This window comes from Hyperoodon ampullatus (genome assembly GCF_949752795.1).
Source record: "Hyperoodon ampullatus genome assembly, chromosome: 18".
Taxonomy (NCBI): domain Eukaryota; kingdom Metazoa; phylum Chordata; class Mammalia; order Artiodactyla; family Ziphiidae; genus Hyperoodon; species Hyperoodon ampullatus.
Window position 1 is genome coordinate 46,840,208 of NC_136931.1, and position 18,175 is coordinate 46,858,382.

At 56.4% G+C, this 18,175-nt stretch overlaps 1 protein-coding gene across 3 annotated transcripts; it reads left to right on the plus strand.

Annotated features, from left to right (window-relative positions):
• Positions 1 to 5,549: 5,549 nt before the first annotated feature.
• MAG (myelin associated glycoprotein) lies at positions 5,550 to 17,543 on the plus strand (the record flags this gene model as incomplete). Of its 3 annotated transcripts, XM_079723103.1 has the most annotated exons (10): positions 5,550 to 5,595; positions 5,776 to 6,144; positions 7,600 to 7,652; positions 7,779 to 7,896; positions 7,983 to 8,240; positions 9,526 to 9,786; positions 14,555 to 14,842; positions 15,194 to 15,290; positions 16,295 to 16,394; positions 17,379 to 17,543. In XM_079723103.1, 10 exons carry the CDS (start codon positions 5,550 to 5,552, stop codon positions 17,541 to 17,543), a joined length of 1,755 nt encoding a protein of 584 aa, XP_079579229.1. The 3 variants fall into 3 exon arrangements, with proteins under 3 accessions (XP_079579229.1, XP_079579227.1, XP_079579228.1); XM_079723101.1 differs by having other exon boundaries at positions 7,600 to 7,896; XM_079723102.1 differs by having other exon boundaries at positions 7,600 to 7,896; positions 16,295 to 16,388.
• Between the last annotated feature and the right edge of the window lie 632 nt (positions 17,544 to 18,175).

Below are 18,175 nucleotides of genomic sequence, written 5' to 3' on the forward strand. Positions count from 1 at the left end.
CCTCACTTCCTCATCTGTAAAAGGACAGAAGCCTCTACAGTACTCAGCTCATTGGGCTGCTGAGATGCTGAGAGAGGGAGGAGTATGAGTGGAAACTGTCAAATACCTCATCAATGGAAAGGATTTGGATTGACAGAGGAGGTGGAGGCCTCTCAGACCCTCCTGATAAATAAATACCGGGAGGTGGGAAACCTGAAATTGCTAATTGCACTTGATGACACCAGCGCTCTTCTCTCACCTTAGCCGGTCCTTCAGGTGGTCCTAGTGATGTGAGGCGGAGGCATGCAAACGTTAGCATGCACCCGGCTCTCCTGGAGGGCCTGGTAAAATGCAGATTTGGCAGGTATGGGGTGGGGCCTTAGAATGTGCATTTCTAACAAGCTCGCAGCTGATACTGCTGCTGCTGGCCTGGGGGCCACAGTTTGAAGACTCCTGCTGTTGAAGCTGCCAACTCTGGCTGAGGGCAGAGAGTGCCTCTGGGTTGGACCAAGCACCTGCTACCCCTCAAGAGCATGTGCAACGAGTGGGCCTGTGAAGGCTTGATTCTGCCCTGAGATCAATTTTGCTTGGTCTGCACAATGTTTTAGATAAAAATTGAGCTAATATCTAAAGATAGAGGTATTTCACATACAAATCTGAACTCCTGCTGTTATGGGCTGAACTATGTCTCTCTAAAATTTATACGTTGGGAATTCCCTGGTGGTCCAGTGGTTAGGACTAGGTGCTTTCACTGTGGTGGCTTGAGTTCAATTCCTGGTCGGGGAACTAGATCCCACAAGCTGCACGGCAAAATAGAATAGAATAGAACGATTTATATGTTGAAGTCTTAACCCCCAGTGCGATTGTGTGGCATTTGGTGCTAGGGTCTTTACAGAGATAATCACATTAAAAGGAGGTCATGGGGCTTCCCTGGTGGCGCAGTGGTTGAGAGTCCACCTGCCGATGCAGGGGCCACGGGTTCGTGCCCCAGTCTGGGAAGATCCCGCATGCCGCGGAGCGGCTGGGCCCGTGAGCCATGGCCGCCGAGCCTGCGCGTCCGAAGCCTGTGCTCCACAACGGGAGAGGCCACAACAGTGAGAGGCCCACGTACCGCAAAAAAAAAAAAAAAAAAAAAAAAAAAGAAGTCATTACGTTGGGTCCTAATACAATAGGACTGGTATTATAAAAAGTGGAAATTTGGACACAGAGACCCGCATATAGGGAAAACACCATGTGGACATGGAGACTTCTAGCCTCCAGCACTGTGAGACAATAAACTGTTTCTTCAGCCACCCAGTTTGTAAGACTTTGTCACAGTAGTCCTAGCAAACTAACACACCTGCCTTGCCTGGAAGGATCCGATGATCAGGTAGCACTGGTAGCTGGATCTGAGTAGCACCTCTCCTTTCTGCTGGCACATGCTCTCCGGTCTCCCAGTCCTCCCTTGGGCTGGAGACCTGAGTGCAGATCTCAGCGATAGAGCCCTCTTTGGGACTCACTCACGTGTACGTCCCGCCCCCAGGGACAGCCTTCATTCAGTTCACACCCGGAGAGACGATAGACCCACCCCCCCTAAACTGCTCGGGCACAAGACCCCAAGGTGGCTGGTGTTGATGCCGAAGGCTGTGACATATGAGTCCCTTAGGATCTCCATGTCCTCTCCCAAAGCCCAAGCACCAGGCCACTCTCTTGTCTGGAACCCGGGCGTTCAAGCCCCACCCCACTCTCAGTGGGCCTTTGTCCCTGACTGGGAAAGGCACGGGCAGAGTCTGACATCATGAAGCCCGAGGTGGGGGTGGGACTCCCCATCCCCCTCCATCCAGCCTTCTCTGACTCCTCACTCCCCAGTCTGAGGGATTTCCCCACCCATCACCCCCTGCACTCCGCCCCCCGCCCCCCCCGCTGGGGCCGGGTTCTCCCTTGGGAGAAAGGACCCTCCCCGCCTCCCTCCCTACTGCCCTGGCCTGAAGGAGGACAGAAGATGCCCCAGTGTGACTGAACAGCTCATGATCAAACCACTACTCCACTTCATCACACCACCATCACCACTCAAAGGTCATGACCAATGGGAGGGGCTGGGGTGGCAGGAGGATCACCGTGGACTCTGCACACAGAGGGTCCCTACCCAGCTCAGAGAGTCACCACAGCCCTGGCTGAGCACCCTCTGTGCACCAGGCACTGTTCTAGGGGATACAATGGTGAACAAGACAGACAGACAGACAGGCGGAAACCTGAGCTCAGATGCCAGTGGGGAAGCAGCTCACTGAGGGTGCAGGTTGGCAAATGGCGTGCTGAGGGCCATGCAAGGACCGGGCAGCATTTAAACAGAGGAACTTGGCTTGGTGAGAGGGGCCGGGCAGGCTTCCAGAGGAAGCAGCATCCAAGCTGGGAGCCAAAAGGCTGCACAGGCTATGGCCAGCAGCGGAGTGGGGAGTGGGATGGGGCAGGGGAGATTTCTAGGAGGAAGGAAGAAGCGCCAAGGCCTCCAGTCAGGGTATTTGAGGATCACACCCATGCACCCACTCTGCGTTTACGAATCTTAACTCTGCCAGGAGCCAGCCTCCCAGCAGGGTAGATTGGGCTTAAGCAGCCCAAGCCCTGTCCTCCTGGAGGTCATGTCATCACGGGAGGAGACAGTCAACACATAAGGTTGTTTCCAATGGCAAGAAGTGGCTGGAAGACAAGAGAGACCAGGATGTGGGCACCAAACACGACACCCTCTAGAGAGGGTGGACGTGACTGGAGCTGAGAGTGAGATGTCCTGTCTCCTCCTCCTGGCCACACCGGCCTCCGTGGCCTCCCAGGCCCGGGGTTATCCCTAACACTGCCACCAAGATCCCCTAGACGCTGAGGACAATGCCTTCTGCTTCTCAGTCTGAGACTCCAGAGATCTTAGAGCACCCTCCCAGGGACCCAGAACCAGGGTACGCAGTGATGGAGGGGGGAATGAGTGAGGCAGCCACCCCCAGCCCCTCCAGGAAGGAGCTCGTAGAACCCAGGCATCAGGCTGCCCAGTTCAAGCAGTGGTGACAAGGGCCCTTTGTGCCCCCCTCCCCCGGGGGCAGGGAGGAGCTGGGCCTTGGAGGCAGGCGGCCCCTGGCACCCAGGGGGAAGGGAGGGGCTGGTAAGTGGGGGCCTAGACCCTGGGAGGCCAGGGGACTGCGAGCGGGGCCTGCGGGGCAGAGGGTGCTGAAGCAAGAGCATCAGGTGAGTACTGCGGCCTGGAGGGCCGTGGGGCGGGGAGAACAGAGGACCGGGGCTGAGAGCACGGGGCAGGGTTGCCCAGGGCATGTGCAATGCGAAGAGGTCTGGGCCGTGGATGGTGGCTGGGAACTGCCACTAATTTAGGGTGGGGGAGGGTGCTGCTTAGGATTGCTCTGGGCGTGGGCTGGGACCGTGGCAGGGATAGTGACGGGGCCTTGGGAAGAAACCAGAGAGAGAAAGAATGAAGCGCCCTCCTCAGCACCCCTCTGGTGGACGTTCTGCCCTGGGGCTCCTAAGTTTGTGGCAGATGGGGTGGAAGTCATCCAGGGACAGGTGAAGAGTGGAAGGATGCCCAGGTGATCAGACGTCTGCATCCTGCCATCTGGGAGGGTGTGGGCACAGGGGGCTGTGAGTGAGCAAGTTCCAGCACCTGAGCACACGACGGGGGCACGTGTGCACATGCACGTGCACCTCTCTTAGGGAGTCTTAATCCACATCAGTGTTTCTCCACCTTTATTTACACCCCACTAAGGAAAGCTTTTAGACCTGTTTTTCCTAATCCACCTCCCCCCATGAAATCTTAATATTATGGATAGACTGTATATGTTTATGTACCGTGGCCCTTTAGAGAGCCACAAACCACTGTAATAACTAAGACTTTTCTGGACCCCACCCCAAGAACCAGTTTTCACCCCCATTCAGAATGCATGGTCTACACACTTGTTTCACACGACTGCCCAGGCCCTGTGGCCCTCACCTGTGTCTACATCCTGTACCTTCCTGTCGCAGGTGCAAAGGTGGCATCTGCCGCGTGTCCATCAGCATGTGTCTGAGTGGGTCTGTTCATAGCCGGTCCGAGTGTCTTTGCGAGCATGGCACGCAGGCAGGTCCGTGTGTATGCCCGATTGCCATGCCTATGCCCGTCCAAGTGTGTGGTGGGCAGGAGGATGCAGGTGTGTGTGTGTCTGCTGCACAGGGGTCTCGGTGCCTGTCGGTGTGTGCAGAGCCCTGATCGGTGTTATTGTGCGAGCCTGCTTCTTCTGGCTGGGTCCAGATCTGTCACATTTCATGCCAGCATTTGCATGCATCTGACTGCATGCGTCTGTCCGTGGGAAGAGAGTGTCAAAGGCCAGGAAAAGCAGCCACTTGGAAACACTGGGTCCAACCCTGAGGCGACCCACAGAGGAGCTGGGTGCCAGGGAGTCACTAACCCCAATCCCTGGTCCTTCCTGGCTCCACTCAGAGCCCAGCCAGGCTCGCCCAGCTCTTCCCTCACCCCCATCTATCCCAGAAGCCCCCCAGGATGAGGCACCCTCACCCTGAGGGAACAGGGCTCTTTTGTACCGGGCTCTCGCCTCTGGAGGGTGGGGACACCAGGGGCCATCTGTAGGGTGGGAGAGGGCGGCAGGAATTCACGCGGCATGTTGGGAATGCTGATGCTGTGAAACCCAGTCATTGATGGGGCTGGGTCCCTGCCTCCCACCCCCAGGCCTCAGCCGTGGGACATGTGCTCCCTCACCGCGTTCACTCCCTCCGCCTCCCCCCACCCCAAAGCTCTGCTGCTCCCCTTTTCTTCCCGAGAGTTCTCCTCCATCGCAGCTCGCCTCGGGAGGTGACCACAGAGTAGCTTTGAGGCTGTGTGGGAGGGTCCCAAGCATCCATGGGCAACAGAGACCATGTGGGCAACCTACAGGATCTACTCACAGTAGATCCTGAAAGCGGGACGGGGAGGGGCAGGGGACCCTCAGGCCCCCACCTCCTTGCACCTGTCTGACTCTTGTTCCAGGTTGGCCGGCTGACAGCTTCAGGTGGGACCAGAAGACATTCCCAACTCAGGGAGACGGAGGTGAGGGGGAGGGTTACAAATTCCCCTTCCTCCTGGCTTCCCCTGCTTCCTGACGCTGGTCCAAACTTGCCTCTATCCTTACTTTTTGGAGATCCCCAAGGGCAGGATGGTGATGAAGATAATTATTAGCACATCACTACCACATAGAGTCAGGACAGTTTGGTGGTGAAATCTGCAGACCTGGACAGGCAGACAGGGCTTGAATCCTAGCTCTGCCACTTACCTGCTGTGTGGCCTCGGGCAAGTTACTCAACCTCTCTGGACCTCAGCTACAAAGTGAGGATAATCATTGCACCTACCTCAAAGAGATCAAATGAATCTGTATAGTAAAGTACTGGGGGTGGTTCATGGTTGATGCCCATAGATGTGTTTGTGATTATAAATAATAATAGCAGCAGTGGCTAACATCTGAACAGGCTGCTTCCTAAAGCCTTACTAGAAGCACCCTTTTCACTTCCCCTGGCCTTTAACCCTCTTCTCTCTTCTCCCCTATCCAGCTGTTGCTCACTTGCTGTACAAAATGATATTCCTCACGGCGCTGCCTCTGTTTTGGATCATGATTTCAGGTAATGCCTGGGGGTCTGGGGCTCCTGGGGTCTTGGCCCCTGAGCAGGCTGGGGTTGATTCTGTGGGACCCTGGACCCCGCCCCCACCCCGCAGGGCAGTGGAAGGTGATGGGAGCAGGGGGGTTGGGGGCATCTGGGCAGGACATGTCCCTCAGCCTCAACGGTCCTGCTTGCCCACAGCCTCTCGCGGGGGTCACTGGGGGGCCTGGATGCCCTCGTCCATCTCGGCCTTCGAGGGCACATGCGTCTCCATCCCCTGCCGCTTCGACTTCCCCGACGAGCTGCGGCCAGCTGTTGTGCACGGCGTCTGGTACTTCAATAGCCCCTACCCGAAAAACTACCCGCCGGTGGTCTTCAAGTCACGCACCCAAGTCGTCCACGAGAGCTTCCAGGGCCGCAGCCGCCTCCTGGGGGACCTGGGCCTGCGCAACTGCACCCTTTTGCTCAGCAACCTCAGCCCCGAGCTGGGCGGCAAGTACTACTTCCGCGGGGACCTGGGGGGCTACAACCAGTACACCTTCTCCGAGCACAGCGTCCTGGACATCATCAGTGAGTTCCCAGGGGGTGTGCAGATGCCGTGGGGCTGGGGCCATGCAGGGGGCACAGGGGGAGCAGGAAGTCCTCCTGGCACCTTTCCAGGGATGTCTAGCTAGCAGGACCAGGGACTTGTTGGTTTGGCTGGGGGGAGGGGTGCAAACCCCCCTGCTCACACGGACCAGGCAGATGACTGAAACAGGCAAAGCAGGGCTCTCAGAGGAAAGCAGTGCTCTTACTCTTCCAGAAACACCTGGGGTAAAGGCAGGGGGCTCACGGGTTGGGGTCAGGCCTCTGGATTCCTATGTTAGCTGGGCTACTGAGGGCAAGTTACTTAACTTCTCTGGGCCTTGTTTTCCTCTTCTGTAAAATGGGGTTAAGAACAGCACTCAAAGTTCAATGAGGGAATAGTTGTCAAGTGGGCAAAGCAGTGCCTGGCACATGGCGCCCAGCTCTATCTAAGTCGTGCTGGGTGAGAATGCAGGGTCATTGCTGTCAAGTATTCTGAGTTTTCCATTTGTTTGTTTTGGGTTTTTTTGGGCTGTGCTACACCGCATGCGGGATCCTAGGGACCGAACCCGTGCCCCGTGCAGTGGAAGCACAGAGTCCTAACCACTGAAACACCAGGGAATTCCCGAATTTTCAAAGGGAACTGTGTATTTTTCTATGTTCTTTCAACATCAGCTGCTGATTCAGATATTTTTTTTTTAAATACCCTAAATTTAGGTCAAATAAAATGCAGTTCTGGGCCAGTTTTGGCAATTAGAGTAGGGTCTACTGCCTCATTTCTGAGAGGCCCTGAGAGGCATGGAACCCTTAGACTCAGGTTTGCCATCAGCTCTGAGTCTATATGAGGAGCCAGATTACAGCCCTGATGCAGAAAGAGAGCCCCCCACTTCCGCTGCCAGGCCCAGCCAGACAGCTCCAGGACACACCACACACACACACACACACACACACACACACACACACACACACACACACACACACACACACACACACACACACACACACACACACACACACACACACGTGGAAGGTAAACCAAAGAAAACATGGGAAGGAGAGAGGTTTCTTGAGGAATATAATGTAGTGTCCAGAGCACAGACGATGAAACCAGAGTGACAGGGATGGAAGCTCAGTTTTACCCCATGCTAGCTGTGGCCTCAGTTTCCTCATCTGCAAAATGAGCAAAATAACACTACCCACTTTCTACTTTCAGCATGGCTGGAAGAACTGGCAAGTTACACACAGTAAAGTCCTCAGACCACTATATTGTTGTTTCCGTTATTATTACATCTGAGGTTGGATCTGCGGAGGGCTTCTGGGTGAAGGGTTCCCAGAAGGAGAGAAGGTTGTAGGGAATTCTGCACCCAAGGATGGGGAGGGGACCGGGTACCAGGACTGGAGTCGGACAATGTGGGGGTCCGATGCTGTTTCCTTCACCCTCCATCTCCCCGTCTCACTTAGACACCCCCAACATCATGGTCCCCCCAGAGGTTGTGGCAGGCACAGAAGTGGAGGTCAGCTGCATGGTGCCTGACAACTGCCCCGAGCTGCACCCGGAGCTGAGCTGGCTGGGCCACGAGGGGCTCGGGGAGCCGGCTGTGCTGGGGCGGCTCCGCGAGGACGAGGGCACCTGGGTGCAGGTGTCGCTGCTGCACTTCGTGCCCACCAGGGAGGCCAACGGCTACCGGCTGGGCTGCCAGGCCTCCTTCCCCAACACCACCCTGCAGTTCGAGGGCTACGCCAGCCTGGACGTCAAGTGTGAGCCTGGGTGCGGGCCGGGGTGCGGGCCGGGGGCGGGGTCTGCAGCACGTGCCCGCTGACGTCCTGTGTCTCCGGCACCGCAGACCCCCCGGTGATCGTGGAGATGAACTCCTCGGTGGAGACCATCGAGGGCTCCCACGTCAGCCTGCTCTGTGGGGCCGACAGCAACCCGCCGCCGCTGCTGACCTGGATGCGGGACGGCACGGTGCTCCGGGAGGCGGTGACCGAGAGCCTGTCCCTGGAGCTGGACGAGGTGACGCCCGCGGAGGACGGCGTCTACGCCTGCCTGGCCGAGAACGCTTATGGCCAGGACAACCGCACCGTGGGGCTCAGCGTCATGTGTGAGTCGCTGCCCACCCCCGGGGCGGAGCTGGGGGCCCAGTTGGGGGGCGGTGGGGACCATGCCTGTGGTTGAGGTGGAGATGGAGAGGAAGTTGCAGGTTAAGGAGTTCCTTCATTTTTCCCACGAGTATCTGGTGAGCACCTACTCTGCACCACTGTCCTCGCTAGGACAAGATGGGAAGAGACAGAGGCAATCCCCGCCCCCCAGGAAAGCCTGTTAAATTCAGTTTCCTGCGGGTAGAGCTGGGCCTGGCTCCGAGAATCTGTATTTTAAAATGAGCCCCATTGCAGTTCTGATGGGAGGGCTGAGGAGAACCCAGGCCTCACCCAGCCCCTGAACATTATGGGGCCCCACGGAGAGGGGGCCCGTCAGACAGGATTCTTAGCAAGGAGCCAAGGAGAGGTCATTCATTCATTCATTCATTCATTCACAAATATTTATTGAGGCAAAGTGCCCAGGGCTGGGCATAATAAAAATGACAGCACCGGCCAACATTTACTCAGCAGTTTCTGAGTGCCGTCCACAAATACTCTTCCCCTGGGGCCTCCCCACGGCTGGCTCCTACTCACCTCCTTCTAGGCTGACTGCAGCCCTCCCTCACCATCCTAGTTAAAACTGTCATGGGGCTTCCCTGGTGGCGCAGTGGTTGAGAGTCCGCCTGCCGATGCAGGGGACATGGGTTCATGCCCCGGTCCGGGAGGATCGCACATGCCGTGGAGCGGCTGGGCCCGTGAGCCATGGCCGCTGAGCCTGCGCGTCCGGAGCCTGTGCTCCGCAGCGGGAGAGGCCACAGCGGTGAGAGGGCTGCGTACCGCAAAAAAACAAAAACAAAAAAATCCTGTCAACTACCCCGATTTCCCATCCCACCTTTATTTTTCTGCAAAGCACTTATCCTCATCTTGCCAACTATATGTTTGATTTCCTTATATAGCATCTGTCCACATGGGCAGGGATCTTCATCTACCTTGTTCAGGCTAAAACAGTGCTTGTCACAGTTGGTTCTCAGTGACCCCTATGAGGTTGGGAATATTATTAAGCCCATTTTCCAGATAAGGAAAATGGGGCCCAGAGGGGTTTAGACATGGGTCCGCACACAGCTGGGAACGGGTAGAGCCGGGATTCAAACACAAGCACTGTAGCTGCAGAGCCCCGTCTTCGTAAACGAGACAGCCAGGCCTGGGGTTACCTGAGCCATCCTGAGCTGGTGTGCCCTGACTGGGGTGTCGGGGGTCACATTTGGGGGTGGGAGCTTCTGACCATCGGCCCCCTGTCCTGCCCCCCAGATGCACCCTGGAAGCCGACGGTGAACGGGACAGTGGTGGCCGTGGAGGGGGAGACAGTCTCCATCTTGTGCTCCACACAGAGCAACCCGGATCCTATTCTTACCATCTTCAAGGAGAAGCAGATTCTGGCCACGGTCATCTATGAGAGTGAGCTGCAGCTGGAGCTGCCTGCCGTCATGCCTGAGGATGATGGAGAGTACTGGTGCGTGGCCGAGAACCAGTACGGTCAGAGGGCCACCGCCTTCAACCTATCCGTGGAGTGTGAGTACTCCCCTGCATCCACTGCCCCTGCTGAGGGCAGCCAGGCTTGATTCCTGCCCACCCACCCCTGTGGTAGACGGCTCAGTGGGGGACACCCAGGTTACCGGGAGGTACCCACGCATCCCAACCAGGGGTCAGCTTCACTCCAGCAGATGAGGATGAGGAAGCAAGGGAAGCGGAATCCATAGCAAGAAAATAAAAGTCCCACCTGAGAGTACGGTATCCCCACATCCTGGTGTGGGCTTTTGACCAAGGAGATTTCTGAATCCTGTGGCCGCAGCCCCTTTGCATTAACTAAAAGAATAACCACGACCTCTAACCCTTGTGGAGCATCGCTAGGCACCAAGCAATGTTGGAAGCTCTGTACAGGGACCCACTCTTTCGTTTTTGTTACATCCAATGAGGGAGGTTCTCTTACTGTCTCCAGTTTCCAGAGAAGGAAACTGAGGTCCTGAGAGGTTATGTCACTTGCCCAAAGTCACACAGCCAGAAAACGGCAGAACTGAGATTCAAATACAGTGGTCTGGTTCCACTCTTCTGTACTGCCCATTGACCTCATCCTATGTTATGACATCAGAATACATTGATCAAGCCGTTGTTATGTGCACGGGCTGTGTGGCTCAGTGGGAGGTGGGGGGTAGGACCAAGAGGACACCAAGCGTATTAACAGATAATAGTACAGTCAGAGAGATGAGACGGATGCATATAAAAAGCTAACTGTCTTGGGAATGAAGCCCATTGTTCCACTGCCAACCAGAGCCCTTCCCAAGCTTCTATGGACATCACCGCCAACACCCCACCCCCACCCCAGCCGTCATTCGGGTCATAGCTCCCAAGTTGCAGTTTCCACTCCCCCTCGTCCAGCAACTCCCTCTGGAATGTCACCTTCGTAGTTCCATTCCCCCTGCTTCCTCCCCAGCTCCAGCCTGGCCTCTGGCACTTGTCTCCAAATTATTCCACCTACAATGGTCCCTGCCACGCAAGCTTGCCAGAAGGTTTTGAGCACAGTCCGTATACTCAATATGGCATGTGACTGTAGTCAGTAGAGACAGATTATTCCTGGAGTGCCATCTTCCAGGGCAAGGTGATGGCCACCACTGCCCTGCTAACCTTTCCTCTTTGGGCACCTTCCTTCCCAGTCTGTGCTCGCTCGCAGCATCCAACGTGATCATGCATATGGGTTGTGCGGGTACCCCGCCTTCTCCATACATACCCACCCTTCTGCCTCACGCTTTTCGCCGTTAAACCTATATCCCAAGCCAGGGGTTCTTAGGTGTAGAGTCAGAGAACCCCCTGAGAATCTGATGGAAACCTCTGATCATACACACACCTCCAGCTCACGAATGTTTTCAGTCACAGACCCTCCTGTGTAATAAGAGTGGTGGCAGCAAACGATCATTAAGGGCCTACTCTGGGCCAGGATTGCATCCCCTGCACCTGTTATTTTTCTGAGCCCTTGTGGTCGCCCCTTGAAGCAGCTACGTGTTATCATCATCCCCTTTGAGGAGAAACTGAAGGTCAGAATTCCCCAAGGCCATGCAGCTGGAAGGCTGGCCAGTGCCAGGATTCTTCTGGACTCCTGTCTACCCAGTTCTTAAACCTCTGGCTGCTGCATCTCCCCTGCAGTCCTTGGTACCCAAGGTACTCAAGGCCTTCAATCTGCCGGAGGGGAAGAGCAGCTGTGCCTCCCACCCCACCCCTGCTGAGCCGGTCACTGGGCTCCAAGGCCTGTGTCGCTGTGCTTGCCCTCTGGGTGTCCGGCTTCAGGCCCCTCTCTGTCCCCAAAGTCTGCATCCCCTAGCACCGGGGCTTCCGTGCTCACTGGCAATGGTGGGTGCTCCTGAGCGGGGCGGGGGCAGGGTGGGGTGCTGGGTCCCAGCACAGCGTGGGACCTGCAGGGCACTCACCTCACTGAGACCTTGTGATGACTAGAAGACTGGTTTCAGCCCTTTGCACGTATTGACCTATTTCATTCTCACAACAACGCGATTGGGGGCAGGGACTGCCCTTCACCCGTTTAATAGGAGGAAACGGAAATGTTACTGGTGTCCAGCACCCGACAGAGCTGAATCGACCTGGGTCCGAATCCCAGCTCTGTCTCCATCTTGTGATGGAGATGTGCTGTGTGATCCCAGACGAGTGACTTCACCTTTGCTGAGCCCCGATTCTCTTCTCTGAAAAATGGGTATGACAGTATCTTACACTAAGGGAATTATGGTGAGCGCCCATAGTGCCCGACATGTCTCCTGTGCCCCGTAAGTCTTAGACATCCTCTTAGGTTCCCACTCATCTCTCCTTTGAACTCCTGGCTGGGTATCCGCCTGCCTTCCTGCTGCCAAGGCTTTGCTCACTTGCTTCCTCTGCTGGAATGGTTTGATCCCTGGGTGGGATGTTAAGCTTTCTTTTTCTTTCCTTTTCTTTTCTTCTTTTTTTTTTTTCCGCTGCATAGGGTCTTTGTTGTTGCGCGGGCTTTCTCTAGTTGCGGCAAGCGGAGGCTACCCTTCGTTGCGGTGTGAAGGCTTCTCATTGCGATGGCTTCTCTTGTTGCACAGCGTGGGCTCTAGGCGCACGGGCTTCAGTAGTTGTGGCTCGTGGGCTCTAGAACGCAGGCTCAGTAGTTGTGGCGCACGGGCTTAGTTGCTCTGTGGCATGTGGGATCTTCCTAGACCAGGGATTGATCCCATGTCCCCTGCATTGGAAGGCAGATTCTTAACCACTGCACCACCAGAGAAGTCCCTAAGCTTTTTTTTTTTTTTTTGTGGTACACGAGTTTCTCACTGTTGTGGCCTCTCCCATTGCAGAGCACAGGCTCCGGACGCACAGGCTCAGCGGCCATGGCTCACGGGCCTAGCTGCTCCATGGCATGTGGGATCTTCCTGGACCGGGGCATGAACCCATGTCCCCTGCATCGGCAGGCAGACTCTCAACCACTGCGCCACCAGGGAAGCCCCCCTAAGCTTTCTTTTCAACACACTCATGTGCCCACTTCAAAACAGAGTCCTGTAGCCCCTCGCAAGTCAAGGACCATCACCCCTCTTTGCGCACATGAGAAGTCTATCTCGGAGGCCCAGGAAGCTGAGTGGCCTGATGAGAGCCACCAGCCAGTAGATGGCAGAGCTGAGACTCAAGCCAAAGCTGTCCCACCCCAAACTCCCCATCCTTTGTGGGACCTGGGGTTTATCTAGTGTCACTCAGGGTTTCATAGGTCGCGAGGCTGCCGGCAATGCTGCAAAGATGCTGAGCACATGCAACAGGGTGTCAGCGTTCCCGCAACACTGTCACAACAGTACCAGTGGTGCAGTCTTGAATGAAAGGATTTTTAAAAAATTAATCACTGTCCGTTCAGGTTTGTCATTACTAATTTACTCTGTGGTGTGTTAATTTGTTAGTACTACAGCAAGCATAGTGCACGTCTGCCTCAACAGAATTTGGAATATTTAACTGTTAATTTACTAGACGTAGAGATATGTACACATTGAGGTTCCAGATGGAATGATCCCTATTGCAGATACATGGGTCATGTGACTCCCAGCTCCCTCACTGTTACCTGCATATTCTTTTTTACTGGAAATTGAAAATAAGTGGGGTAGGTGGGTCAAGGATCTTTTGCCCATGTGGAAGTGGGTTTTGCTCAGGGTTGAGAACTAGAGGTCAGTCTAGAGCAAGCAGAGGGGAGTGCCAGACTCTCCATGAGGCAAAGAGAACATACTTTAAAAAGCAACTTTCAATATTCTATTATAATTTCATATTTTGGAAAATGAAAGGAAAAAAATACCAGTATCATTTTTGTAATTTAAATGGCAGCAAAGCAAAGCTCAACAAAATGATCTTGGGTGGAGGGTGGTACCTGGTACCACGGGGAATCCTGCGACGCAGGGAGGGTCAGGATGCAGGGGGCTCCAGGGAGTGAGCAGGGGCATCTGTAGGATGGCCTGGAAGGGGACCTGGCTGAACGCAGTAGTTCATCCAGTAAGTCTTCCCAGAGCTCCTGCCGGGTGAAAGGGATGTTCTAGGGACTTCCCTGGCGGTCCAGTGGTTAAGAACCTGCACTTCCACTGCAGGGGACTTGGGTTTGATCCCTGGTCAGGGAACTAAGTTCCTGCATGTCGTGTGGTATGGCAAAAATAAAAAAAAGAAAGTCATGTTCTAAGTGTGGGGGACAGAGTGGAGACTGAGCAAGAGCCTGTCTCGATGGAAGTACAAGACCAGCCACATCAGTGTATAACCCGGGTAGGGATAAGTGCTGGGGAGAAAACTCGAGTGAATGGTTAGTGAAGTGAGGTGCAACTTACATGGGGTGGTCAGAGAAATAGACATGGTCTGTGCAGAAGCTGCCTGGAGTGAGGGCATGAGTTTGGCAGGTGTCAGGGAAGTGTTCCCCGCGGAGGGAGAAACGCAAGACTCCCCCTTCCCCCACCCCAGCTGTTGGAAAAAGCTCCACAAGTATGAGAAACAAGCAAGGAGGCTGGCGTGGCTGGAAGGGAATGAGCCAGGGTGACAGCAAGAGATTAGAGCGTGCCTAAGTCCTGCGGGGCCTTGCAGGCGAAGGCAAAGAATTGGGGTTTTATTCTAAGTGACACGGGGAGCAATTGGAGAGGGGGCTTTGAGCAGGCAGCACCGTGATCTGATTTATGTTTCACAAGGTAAGCAGAGTTAGGGAGGACGTAAAAGAGAGTGCAGAGGGGAACAGGCAGCTCATCTCTGCGACAGCCAAGGAGCCCCCGAGGCCCTGTCTCTAGCCCGCGGGGTCTTGGTCTTGCCCCTGCAGTTGCCCCCGTGATCCTCCTGGAGTCCCACTGTGCGGCGGCCCGTGACACGGTGCAGTGCCTGTGCGTGGTAAAAGCCAACCCAGAGCCGTCCGTGGCCTTCGAGCTGCCCTCGCGTAACGTGACCGTGAACGAGACGGAGCGCGAGTTCGTGTACTCGGAGCGCAGCGGCCTCCTGCTCACCAGCATCCTCACGCTGCGGGGCCAGGCCCAGGCCCCACCCCGGGTCATCTGCTCGTCCCACAACCTCTATGGCACCAAGAGCCTGGAGCTGCCCTTCCAGGGAGCCCGTGAGTGGTGTGGCCTGGGGCTGGGAGTCAAGGGACAGACAGGACCCCTGCTGGATCCAAGCTCCCCTCCCCAAGGCTGATCACCAGCCGCTGCGCGTGGGTCAGGCTGCGCAGTTGATCGGGTGGTAAAGATGCCCTTTCCAGCCAGTTAGGAGAGGCTGTCCCGAGCTTGCCTATACTTTACTGGCCCCTCCAGCAACAAAGGCCTTCAGGCTAGCCAGTCAGTGCAAGGATATGCCAGCGGTGTAAATATTTTCCCTCTCACCCCTGCCCCAGCCTGTCTCCTAAGAACCCAGGTGTCTTCACTCCCACCAGCAGCCCTGAGGGCGCCTGGGTCTTCTCTTTCCTCAGATCGCCTGATGTGGGCCAAGATCGGGCCCGTGGGGGCGGTGGTTGCTTTTGCCATCCTAATTGCCATCATCTGCTACATCACCCAGACGCGCAGAAAGTGAGTGGCCTTCCGGGCTGAGCTGGGGCGGGGTGGGGTGGCCTCCAAGGGCAGGGCAGGGGCAAGAGCAGTTGGAGGCTAGGGGTGGGCAAGGGAGGGCAGATTCTGCTCTGAGAATGTTCAGCTGGATGGAGGAGAGAGGTCCCCGGCTAACATGGGCCGCCGTGGTCGGGTCACGCATGCCAGAGCCTGGGCCGAGCACTTCTCACCAGTTAATACCTGTGCCCCGCATCCTGTGCTGTGGCCTCCTGCCACTCCGGTGTGATGGGGAGAGCCGGGACCCCTGGCTTGCAGCCAGAACATCAGTCACAGTTGGTTCAAGAAGCCCCAACGATTACACGTATCTGTGGTATCAAAAACGCTCCTCAGGGACTTCCCTGGTGGTCCAGTGGTTGGCACTTCACCTTCCAGGGCAGGGGGTGCGGGTTTGATCCCTGGTCGGGGAGCTGGGATCCCACTTGCCTCGTGGCCAAAAGACCAAGATGTAGAACAGAAGCAATATTATAACAACTTTAATGAAAAGACTTTAAAAATGGTCCACATCAAAGAAATCTTAAAAAAACAGAACAAAACAAAATGCTTCCCAGTCCCAAGCCACATCCACCTGCCACAAGTGCGCTGCTGTTATTTTTCTTCCTTGTGGTGCGCACACATCGGCTCTCCTGACAATGAATTAATCTCCCGCTCCACATCCTGGCGGCAAGGGGTTGCGGATAGCCCCAGAGTGAATGAGGAGAACCCAGAGCAGCCAGGCTGGGGTCCTGAAAGTGGCAGAGACCAGGGCCCGGGTGGCTCATCCTCAGCTGTGAGGCAGCGGAGGGGTGGGCAGTGGTGGACAGGAGGAGGCTGCTCACCAAAGGGGCTGGCTGCCCATCTTAGAGAGGCAGGTGGGAGCAGCTCTGCGGTCCCTTGGGCCAAACTCCTTAGGTAGATGGGGTTGCAGATAGAGAGGGGAGTGGGGGGACCTGGGGGTCCCACTGGAGCTGACATGTCTTGCCCCGCAGAAAGAATGTGACAGAGAGCCCCAGCTTCTCAGCAGGGGACGAACCCCCTGTCCTGTTCAGCAGTGACTTCCGCATCTCTGGGGTGCCGGAGAAATATGAGGTGAGACCTGAACCCTGTGGCACCAGGCTAGCTGGAGATCCTGTGTGCCAGGGACCCCGAGGGCCTGGTGGGGACCTGGGAGACCCAGGGGCAGAGGGGGAGCTGGCCCCGCAGAAGGGAAGGAGGGGTCGTGTGGAGGGCTGGCTTGGCCCTGGGCTGGGAAGGGACGCTCAGGCTGAGACCTGGCGGGGGGCTCTGGAGCTTGGGGCCCAAGAGAAGCCCTCATCCACCCCGCCTGCGTCTATGACTGCATTTCCTTCTCCAATAGTCCAGAGAGCTCTCTACCCTGGAATGAGCACCCCAGGAGGTAGGTTCCGGGGGCCTCAGTGTGCCCACCTCTGGGCCCTTGTTGGGCCCTGGGGTTGGCGTGCATGTGTGTGCGTCCCCGTCAGGCGTCCAGGTTGGTCCCCACTTCAGTCTGGCTCTGCCCAGCACTCCTGGCCTTGTCTATTCTGTCCCATTGCTGTTCCTCTGTGTGTCTGTGGCCACTGTCCTGTGTGTGTGTGTGTGTGTGTGTGTGTCCAAAGGTGGGGGCAGGGATGGAAAACGTGACAGGGAAGCCGAAGTTGCACCCGCAGGATCTCCCAGGTTGATGAGGGACACCACACCAGACCCAAACATACTGAGTCAGGCATTTACAAAAATTGGGGAAGGTGGGCACCCGACCAGGTGGTTTTAATCTCAGAGCATGTTATGGACTGAATTGAGTGCCCCCCCCAAATTCCTATGTTGAAGAAGGCTTCCTGGAGACGTTGAATTTGTGGGCGACTTTCAGGCTTGGCAGCGAGGAGGTTGTTTTGCGTAGGGGCATCGGCACAGGCAACAGCTCCAGACGGGGACCGGGGACCGTGGGGCTGGCTGGGCTGGCGGTCCTTAAGGAAGGAGGTTCACACAGGACTCAGCTCTGGGGGGTGCAAGCGACTCCAGCCTTTGCATCTGGCAAGGGTGGAACAGGACCTTCTAATGGGTTGGTTCCCTTCATAGAGTGACAGGCGCCTGGGATCTGAGAGGAGGCTGCTGGGCCTTCGGGGGGAACCCCCAGAGCTGGACCTGAGCTATTCTCACTCGGACCTGGGAAAACGACCCACCAAGGACAGCTACACCCTGACGGAGGAGCTAGCCGAGTATGCTGAAATCCGCGTCAAGTGAGGGAGCCGGGGGCGGCCCGGATGGCCACCACCCCTTCAGGACCCTCACTGGCCCCCACTGGCTGTGGGCTCCCTTCCTCCCCAAAGTGGCGGGGGCTGGGGCAGGAAAGGGACGGGGCAGATGACAGTGAGGTCCTGGGGGCCTGGCCTCCCCCTCCTTCCCAGCTGCCCCCGCCCTGCCAGCGCCCCAGCTCCGCATTGTGGCTCCCCTGTAACCTCCTTTAACCTCATCTGTCTGGAGGGGAGCCCGTCTGTCCGTGTTATTTATTGCTACCCCTGCCTGGTCTCTTGTCCCCATATCTGGCCTCAGGGCCTGTACGGAGGAACCTGAAATAAATGCCCTGAAGCCAAACACCTGTCTAGATCCTGATGATTTCAGACCCGTCCTTGGGGACCCTGCCACACCCTGCTCCTTGCCCTTCCCTGGGTCCTCAGGGATCCTAGCCCTGAGCCCAGGCTAGCCGCCCGTAAGTTGCTTCAATTCTGAGCTGGCAGCTGTGGGCTTGCTCTGGTCCACAGTAAGTCATGTTTGACGGCTGGGTGATTTCACATCACAACCCTCATTCCTGCTCCTGCCACAGGTGGAGCAACTGACAGCCCCGGGCTTGCGCTTACACACTGCCACATCTCACT